The sequence below is a fragment of the Rhinopithecus roxellana genome, chromosome 18, assembly GCF_007565055.1.
Source record: "Rhinopithecus roxellana isolate Shanxi Qingling chromosome 18, ASM756505v1, whole genome shotgun sequence".
In the NCBI taxonomy this organism is placed as follows: domain Eukaryota; kingdom Metazoa; phylum Chordata; class Mammalia; order Primates; family Cercopithecidae; genus Rhinopithecus; species Rhinopithecus roxellana.
Genome location: NC_044566.1, coordinates 63,509,466 through 63,519,408, shown reverse-complemented (window position 1 = coordinate 63,519,408; position 9,943 = coordinate 63,509,466). Strand labels below are relative to the sequence as shown.

The 9,943-nt window shown below is 45.8% G+C and overlaps 1 protein-coding gene and 1 non-coding gene across 2 annotated transcripts; one reads left to right on the top strand and one right to left on the bottom strand.

Moving 5' to 3' along the window:
- Positions 1-1,343: 1,343 nt before the first annotated feature.
- Positions 1,344-1,415, bottom strand: LOC115894634. Its single transcript, XR_004054779.1, has one exon. It is a non-coding gene; the product is annotated as a small nucleolar RNA SNORD27 (small nucleolar RNA).
- A 553-nt stretch (positions 1,416-1,968) lies between these two features.
- On the top strand, positions 1,969-9,673 carry SAP18 (Sin3A associated protein 18). The gene is made up of 4 exons (XM_010361259.2): positions 1,969-2,136; positions 2,339-2,448; positions 8,686-8,808; positions 9,255-9,673. Exons 1-4 carry the CDS (start codon positions 2,008-2,010, stop codon positions 9,409-9,411), a joined length of 519 nt encoding a protein of 172 aa, XP_010359561.1. The 5' UTR covers positions 1,969-2,007; the 3' UTR covers positions 9,412-9,673.
- The last annotated feature ends 270 nt before the right edge of the window (positions 9,674-9,943 follow it).

Below are 9,943 nucleotides of genomic sequence, written 5' to 3'. Positions count from 1 at the left end.
TCCAGTTTACATTCTTACCAGCAGTATATCAGAATTCCCAGTAGCCTACAAACACTTGCTACTGTCAGAGATCCTAGATTTTTTGTTTTAAGATGGAGTTTCGCTATTGCCCAGACTGGAGTACAATGGCGTGATCTTGGCTCACTATAGCCTCTGCCTCCGGGTTCAAGCAATTGTCCTGCCTCAGCCTCCCAAGTAGCTGGGATTACAGGCTTGCGACACCACGAGTGGTTAGTATTTTTTAGTAGAGACGGGGCTTCACCATGTTGGTTAGGCTGGTCTCAAACTTCTGACTTCAAGTGATCCACCTGTCTTGGCCTCCCAAAGTGCTGGGATTACTGGGGTGAGCCACTGTGCCCGGCCGTATTTTTTTTTTTTTTTTGAGATGGAGTCTTACTCTGTGGCCTAGGTTGCTGGACTGCAGTGGCACAATTTCCACTCACTGTAACCTGTAACCTCTGCCTCCCCGTTCAAGCAGTTCTCCTGCCTCCGCCTTCCCAGTAGCTGGGATCACAGGCGCTTGCCACCACTCTTGGCTAATATATATATTTTTGGATTTATTTATTTCTTCATTTATTTATTGAGACGGAGTCTCGCTCTGTAGCCCAGACTGGAGTGCAGTTGTGCGATCTCGGCCCACTGCAACCTCCGCCTCCCGCCTCCCGGGTTCACACCATTCTCCTGCCTCAGCCTCCCGAGTAGCTGGGACTACAGGACCCCACCACCATGCCTGGCTAATTTTTTTTTTTTTTTTTTGTATTTTTAGTAGAGACGGGGTTTCACCGTGTTAGCCAGGATGGTCTGGATCTCCTGACCTCGTGATCCGCCCCCCTCGGCCTCCCAAAGTGCTGGGATTACAGCCATGAGCCACCGCGCCTGGCCGTTTTTTTTTTTTTTTTTTTTGTATTTATAGTGGAGCCGGGCTCTCATCCTGTTGGCCAGGCTTGTTTCAAACTCCTGACCTCAAGTTGGGAGTCAGGAGGTCAGGTGATCCGCCTGATCCTTCCAAAATGCTGGGATTACAGGCGTGAGCCACCACCACGCCTGGCCAGAGTTCCTAATTTTTGCCAATCTAGTGGGTGTGGCTTAAAAACCAATCAACTGAAACTCATCATGGTTTTAATGCATTGCCCTGATTTGTAATGCGCTTGTGCACCTTACATGTTCGTTGACTCTGGATTTTGTCATTTCCAAAGCACCTGTTCAGTAATTTCATCCATTTTTCGATTGGGTTGTCTGTTTAGATCCTATATATTCTGGATAATTGCCTTTGTCAATCATATGTGTAACAAATTTCTCCCACTCTGTGGCTTTTTTCTCTCTTATGATGTATTTTTTTTTCCACTTTTCAGTCGTAAGATGATATCACTTTTAAGTTCAGTCATATACTTGGCATTTTGGGTTCATCATGGAGTTCTGTATTTTGAAGGTCAGATTATTTTTGTCCTAACCCAGTCGAATCAATTGCTTCTCGTTAGTTCTTTTTCTATTATATATTCCCACCCATAGGTCCTGAAGATATTCTAGAACGTTATTTCCTACAAGTTCTGGGTTTGCTGTTCGCAATTTAGGTCTCTAGGCCGCCGTGTGTGCGGCTGAAAGGATCGCTCCATGACCAAGTACGCTGGCGGCGCCTCTTCCGGCTTACCTCAGGGGCGGGTATGGCGGACCTGTTCTTTTATCAGAAAGATCTATATTTTGCTAATAAAGGAACGTTTTGTGTCCAATAAGATTTTCGTCATTACGCGTGAAAACGCCACCTTAAGCTTATTTCGCCTGTGAATATTTAAGGAAAAAAAAACACCCCGGCAACCAACTGCCAGACGACGGAGGCTAAGCCGCTCCTCCTCGCGGAGGCCAGCACCCGCCTTTTCCCGAAGTCGCAACACGCAGGCGCGCCCGGCTCTCACGCCACGAACGGAAGTGCGCCTGCGCCAGGAGACGCCCCGCCCAGCCCCTGGCCGACTATAAAGTGTCGAGCTTCTCCTCGCGAGAGACTTCGTGCTCATGCTCGCTGCAGGGGTCGGAGGTCAGGGCGAGCGTCTCGCGGGCCGTAGGAGGAAGATGGCGGTGGAGTCGCGCGTTACCCAGGAGGAAATTAAGAAGGAGCCAGAGAAACCGATCGACCGCGAGAAGGTGAAGGTCCCCTCCGCTTTGGGGTCCGGGAAGAGATTGGGGGTGGGCCCGGCAGGGTGCAGAGGCGCGGCCTGTGTGCGGGAGGAGACGGCGTTTTTGGTATCCGGGCGGCTCGGAGGCCTCAACGCCTCGGGAAGAGAGGTGAGGTCCGGGGCTCGCAGCTGGTGTCTTTAACTTCTGCCCTTCCGTTTTTCTCTCTCAGACATGCCCACTGTTGCTGCGGGTCTTCACCACCAATAACGGCCGCCACCACCGAATGGACGAGTTCTCCCGGGGAAATGTACCGTCCAGCGAGTTGCAGATCTACACTTGGTGAGGAGGGCGGGGGCGGGCTCGAACCTGGGCTGGGAACCTGGAACAACAGTTAATTGCCTTTGCCAGTGTAGGGTTATTCTCCTTGATTTAAATTTCATTCCTCCACTTGGGGCCTTCGGGCTCGGCTTTCGGGAAGTTAGAAGTTTTTGTTGTTAGGTGAAAGGAGATTTGCCTGTATTGTAACGCTTTTGTGATTAATGTTGCAACTTTTGGGCGGTTAAGAATGCACAGACCCAAGATTGCTAGCACTGTTGTGGCTGCTAGGTACAAAAGTGATAGATAATTAAGTGGTAGTATCCTCCTTAAAGGGACTCATAGTCAAATAAATTGCACTAGGACAGCATGGTAAGGGAGAGTGATGCTGTCGAGTGGTGTTTGTTTTTCTCAAAGAGCATTTAGGTACCAAAGCACCAAAAGTGAAAAATAAACTACCAAAACCCGAGTTATTATTTAAGGGTTAATGGAAAAGCTTTTGGTATGTGTTTAGTGAAGATTGTTCCTGAGTGTTCATCTCTTGGGTGTATCTCCCTACAAACTACTGCCGGCTTGTCTTTAGCACTGCACATAACTCCTTGGATTGACACCATAATGGGTTTTTAATATAAGTAAAAGGTGTGTAACTGAAAAATACATGTATATGCTATATATGTGTATGTGTATATATATATATATTTTTTCAGACGGAATCTTGCTCTGTCGTCCAGGCTGGAGTGCAGTGGCGCCATCTCCACTCACTGCAGGCTCCGCCTCCTGGGTTCACGCCATTCTCCTGCCTCAGCCTCCCGAGTAGGTTGGATTACAGGTGCCCACCACCACACCTGGCTAATTTTTGTATTTTTAGTAGAGATGGGGTTTCACCATATTGACCAGGCTGGTCTCGAACTCCTGACCTCAGGTTATCTGCCTGCCTCGGCCTCCCAAAGTGCTGGGATTACAGGTGTGTGAGCTACCGCGCCTGGCCTAAAATAAATTTTTTATTGTGATAAAAAATTATATAACAAGCCATGCACGGTGGCTCATGCCTGCAGTCCCAGCACTTTGGGAAACTGAGGCTGGCGGATCACTTTAGGTCAGGAGTTCAAGACCAGTCTGGCCAGCGTGATGAAACTCTGTGTCTACCAAAAATGCAAAAATTAGCCTTGTGTGGTGGCACAGAATTGTGATCACAGCTACTTGGGAGACTGAGGCAGGAGGATCACTTGAACCTGGAAAGTGGAGGTTGCATTGAGCTGAGGTCGCGCCACTGTACTCCAGCCTGGGCGACAGAGCGAGATTCCGTCTCAAAATATATATGTGTGTGCATATGTAACAAAATTTGCCATGGTAACCATTTCTTATTTCTTGAGTCTCACTCTGTCGCCCAGGCTGGAGTGCAGTGGCACCGATCTCGGCTCACTGCAGCCGCTGCCTCCCGGGTTCAAGGGATTCTCACGCCTCAGCCTCCCCAGTAGTTGGGATTACAGGCGCCCACCGCCACACCTGGCTAATTTTTGTATTTTTAGTAGAGACAGTGTTTCACCATGTTGGCCAGGCTGGTCTCGAACTCCTGACCTCAAGTGATCCGCCTGCCTCGGCCTCCCAAAGTGGTAGGATTACGGTGTGAGCCAGCACGCGGTCATTAGCCTTTTTTTTTTTTTTTTTTTTTTTTGAGACGGAGTCTGGCTCTGTCGCCCAGGCTGGAGTGCCGTGGCCGGATCTCAGCTCACTGCAAGCTCCGCCTCTCAGGTTTACGCCATTCTCCTGCCTCCGCCTCCCAAGTAGCTGGGACTACAAGCGCCCGCCTCGTCGCCCGGCTAGTTTTTTGTATTCTTTAGTAGAGACGGGGTTTCACCGTATTAGCCAGGATGGTCTCAATCTCCTGACCTTGTGATCCGCTCGTCTCGGCCTCCCAAAGTGCTGGGATTACAGGCTTGAGCCACCGCGCCCGGCCCCTTTTTTTAATTTTTAAAGAGACGGAGTCTTGCACTGTTTCCCAAGCTGGATTCAGTGTGCTGGTACCCTTTTAAGGACACACCGTGCCTATTAAACAATAATTTCCCATTCCTCCATCCCCTGGTAGCCTCTAATGTATTATCTGTCTATATATGAATTTGTCTATTCTGGATATTTCATTTCAGTGAACTCATTACAGTGTTTGTCATTTTGTGACTGGCTTATTTCATGGTGTTTTCAGCATTGAGGTAGCATCCATTCAGCCTTGTCAAGACTGAATAATATTTCATTGTATGTGTGCATCACATATATACTCATCTGTTGATGGACACTTGGATTGTTTCCCCTTTTTTGCCATTGTGAATAATGCTGCTGTGAACATTGGCATACAAATGTGTTTGTGTTCCTGCTTTCAGTTATTTTGGGTATGTACCTAGGAGTGGATTACTGGGTCATATGTTAATTTTGTTTAAGTTGTGAGGAACCATCAAACTTTTTCACAGCAGCTGCACTATTTTATATTCCCCAGAATGTGTATTATTTTATTTTATTTTATTTTATTTTATTTTTGAGACAGAGCCTTGCTCTGTCGCCCAGGCTGGAGTGCAGTGGCCGGATCTCAGCTCACTGCAAGCTCCGCCTCCGGGTTTACGCCGTTCTCCTGCCTTAGCCTCCCGAGTAGCTGGGACTACAGGCGCCGCTGGGACTACAGGCGCCGCCACCTCGCCCGGCTAGTTTTTTGTATTTTTAGTAGAGACGGGGTTTCGCCGTGTTAGCCAGGATGGTCTCGATCTCCTGATCTCGTGATCCGCCCGTCTCGGCCTCCCAAAGTGCTGGGATTACAGGCTTGAGCCACCGCGCCCGGCCTGAATGTGTATAATTTTAAACTGTTTAAGCCCTGTACACTAGAGCTAATCCCTTGAATATTGGGACCTTATTTATCTTATTTGGAGGTGCTTGTTAAATTTATGTAGTAGTATGATACTTGTATTTAAGCATCACTCAAGGGTAAGTGTTCCAGGAAGGTTGATTTAGCTTATATGGAAGAACTGTTGAATGACTTGATGAAAATTTCTTTTCAGAAATTGAAGTGTATGTTTCTTCCAACAAATAAGAGTTCCTATTTGCCGGGTGCTGTGTGTGCTTAGATCCTGAGGGTATAAAGTCAAGAAGGTACTGCTCCTCCCTGTAGTCCTTTTATCAGGGAAAGCGGATGAATAGAGTGATTTTTAGGGTTAAGATGGCAGGGTGAGGTTGTTCCACAGACCTTCTCCTCTGAATCAAGAAAAAAAAATTACAAAAAAAATCCTGTCCTGAACTGCCTGTCCATAAATTGCAACCAAACAAAGAAGGAACAACCTTAAGTTATATCTCAAAATGGTGGCCAAAGAAGAGATTCTGAAAGACTGGATGATTGGTAATGGGGGTAACACAAAGGCCTGCCCTCACTCCCAGAAATAGTAATGAGGGAAAATTAGTTAACATATGCTGGAAATTCTCAATAGAAGTAGACTGTGAGGTTAAAGTAGGCAGCCCCGACAAGCTATGGAAAAAGGAGTGGGATTCCAGAGGAGCCCAGTGGAGGCAGGCTGTGCTTGCCAAAGTCAGTCATGGCTCAGCCAGAAAAACAGAATTGGGAGAGATGTGTTAAGAGATTGATTTCCGCTGGGCGCGGTGGCACTTTGGGAGGCAGAGGTGGGCAGATCATGAGGTCAGGAGTTGGAGACCAGCCTGGTCAACATGGCAAAACCCTGTCTCTACTAAAAATACAAAAATTAGCCAAGTGTGGTGGTGGGTGCCTGTAATCCCAACTACGTGGGAGGCTGAGGCAGGAGAATTGCTTGAATCCAGGTGGCAGAGGTTGCAGTGAGCCGAGATCGGCGCCACGTCCTCCAGCCTGGGCGACAGAGCAGACTCCATCCCCCCCCAAAAAAGAGAGCTTTATTGCAAAGAATTGGCCTACGTGATTGTGGGGGCTGTCTAGGTACTTTAATTGTCAAATCTGTAGGGCAGGTTCTCAGGAAGGAAAGGCTGCTCTTAGGGCCTTTCAACTAATAGAATCAGGCCTACCCAGATTATATAGGATAGCGCCTTGAATTTAATGTCAATTGGTGGTTGACTTTAATCACATCTATAAAGTATCTCACAGCAATACCTAGGTTAGTGTTTGGTTGAATATCTGGGGGCTGTAGCTTCGTCAAGCTGACACAAGTACTGAACCCCACCCTGTCCTCAAGCTTCTGACTAGTGATGAAAAAGCAACACTTGGCACTCCAATTGTTGGTCTGGAAAGTTAGTCCTTAGAAGGTGGGAAGCTTGTGTAGGTTTCACACTGTCAGAACTGATAAAAGGTGTGATATAAATCCCCCAAATTCATTAAGAGCAAGACAATATTGAAAATATTTTTAGAAGGAAAAAATTATTTCTGGTATATATCATCATAAGTATGTACTGTGTATCAGAATATAGATTGAGCATTGCAAATGCAAAATCTGAAATGCCACAAAATCTGAAACTTTGAGAGCTGACATGACACCGGTGGAAAATTGCACACATAAGTTCTTGACACAAACTTTTTTTTTTTTTGAGAGAGAGACTTGCTCTGTCCCCCAGGCTGGAGGGCAGTGGTGCAATCTTGGCTCACTGCAACTTCTGCCTCCCAGGTTCAAGCGATTCTCCTGCCTCAGCCTCCTGAATAGCTAGGATTACAGGCGTGCACCAAACTTCCTTTCATGCACAAAATTACTTAAAATGATGTATAAAATTATATTCCGGCCGTGTATAAGGTATGTTTGAAACATAAATGAGTTTCTTACTTAAACTGGGGTCACAACCCCAAGATACCTTACGTATCTGCAGAAATTCTAAAATCTGAAAAAACCCAAAGCACTTCTAGTCCCATGTATTTTGGTTAAGGGATACTCAATCTGTAATTGACACAGAATAACATCAAAATATCAGGTTAAAAAAAAAAAAACTCACCTCTGAGACAGATAAACCAGTGTGACCTCAGGTTTTTTTGTTTTTGTTTTTGAGACAGTCTCACTGTCGCCCAGGCTGGAATACAGTGGCACAATCTTGGCTCACTGCAGCCTCTGCCTCCCAGGTCAAGCGATTCTCTTGCCTCAGCCTCTCGAGTAGCTGGGATTATAGGCTACAGATGTGTGCCACCACGCCTGGCTAATTTTTGTAATTTTAGTAAACGGGGTTTCACCATGTTGGCCAGGCTGGTCTCAAACTTCAGCTCCTGGCCTCAGGTGATCCACCCACCTTGGCCTCCCAAAGTGCTGGGATGACAGGCATGAGCCACCGCACCTGGCAAAAAAATGTATACTAGGTTATTTCTAAGATGCTTATATTTTAAAATATTTTTTCAGATTGTGCCCTATTAGCTCAGGGGACTATATGAAAGTTGCATTCAAATCAGTATTTGCAGGGTAAGAGACTTTATTGTGACAAGAGCCTGTGCTTCATCCTAAGAAAAATTTGTATATTTCATTGGCTCTAGGACTCTTATTTGTCGTAAAACTTAAGATTCCATCTAAGAAAGAAGAAACACATCTGGCGGGGCACAGTGGCTCACGCCTGTAATCAATCCCAGCACTTTGGGAGGCCAAGATAGGTGGATCAGTTGAAGTCAGGAGTTCGAGACCAGCATGGCCAACATGGTGAAACCCTGTCTCTACTAAAAATACGAAAAAAAAGCTGGGCGTGGTGCCGCGCACCTGTCATCCCGGCTACTCAGGAGGCTGAGGCAGGAGAATTGCTTGAACCTAGGAGGCGGAGGTTGCAGTGAGCCAAGGTCAGGCCACTGCACTGCAACCTGGGCGACAGAGCGAGATTCTCAAAAACAAAACGTGTCAGTATGAAAATGCTTTCCTAGTACATTGATTCTAAGATACACTCCAATTTCAGAGATGCTAAAATGTGGAAGAGTACATGTCTTAGAACTAATGGGATACATGTATTTTGCATATTTGGGTTTATTTGGACTAGTTACCTTTAGGTAAATCACTGGGCCATAGGGTGTTGTGTAGCAACAGAAGATAGCATATAGAATCTCTGAAGTCCCTTTTAGCACTAAGAGTCTAATTAATTGAAATTTCCAGCAGTAAGGCTGGTACACGGAGTTTTTGGAGGCAAATAGTATTTTTAGCTGCTTTAAAATTCAACTCTAGTATAAGACCCTGGCAGTTTCTAACGTAAGTCACAACTCATATGTGTGATTAACTCATTGTCAGTATCCTTTTAATAATATTGCTGATTAAACAAATGTAAATGTCTTCTTTTAAAAAAATCCAGGATGGATGCAACCTTGAAAGAACTGACAAGCTTAGTAAAGGAAGTCTACCCAGAAGCTAGAAAGAAGGGCACTCACTTCAATTTTGCAATTGTTTTTACTGATGTGAAAAGACCCGGCTATCGGTAGGTAACTTCTCATTTGTAAGTCCTGTTAATCTCTGTGTTTTTAGTATGTTTTAACTGATAGAGATCACTCCTTCAGTGAGTCTTTTTTTTTTTTTTTTTTTTTTTTTGTGACGGAGTCTCACTCTGTCCACCAGGCTGGAGTGCAGTGGCGCGATCTCGGCCCAGTGCAAGCTCCGCCTCCTGGGTTCACGCCGTTCTCCTGCCTCAGCCTCCCTAGTAGCTGGGACTACAGGCGCCCGCCACCGCGCCAGGCTAATTTTTCAGTGAGTCTTATTAGTGGGAGAACAGGGTTTATACTCAGACCTGGTTTGGCTTAATAAAGTTCTTAAGTTTTGGAGCCGTGTTATAAAGTGATGGAGCAGATCCGGTGCCGGATTCACTTCGTAGCACATGCTGGGATTCCCTGGTTTTGATCCATTAACAGTTGATTTTCCTTCTTGCAGAGTTAAGGAGATTGGCAGCACCATGTCTGGCAGAAAGGGGACTGATGATTCCATGACCCTGCAGTCGCAGAAGTTCCAGATAGGAGATTACTTGGACATAGCAATTACCCCTCCAAATCGGGCACCACCTCCTTCAGGGCGCATGAGACCATATTAAATTCTATTTACAATTTCTTGAATTTATTTTTCCGTCAGTTATGTAAAATAAACTTACTCTTTTTCCTCCCCTGATTATTGCCATTAAGCCTTTAAATTCTAAAATTATAATGCATCATCTATTTAGGAATTAGATTCAGATGTGCTATTGTATGATTACTAATGGAAAGTCTGTATGTTTCAAGCCCTTCTGTAAAATATGAAGAAAAGTGCTCTTAGCATTCTGTGTAAAACTGTACTGTTAAATATATGTGTGTAATCAGCCTGAGTGTGAAAGTTAATGGAGGCCTGGGTACAGGGTTTATACTAAGTAGTGGAGGAGGGTATGGTTAAGCCCAAAGGGGCAGAACAAGAAAGCCACGGGATTGTATGAAATCAAACGTGTTTGTGTAGACGGCTGTATGCAGTTGGAAAGGACGTGAGATTGAGCTCAAGTGGCAGCAGAGGCAGTTTGGAATAGTATAAGCTGAGGCAAGGTGAAGAAGCTGTGTTGGAAGAGATTGCCCTGCCTTGATCAGGGTACCATGACATAA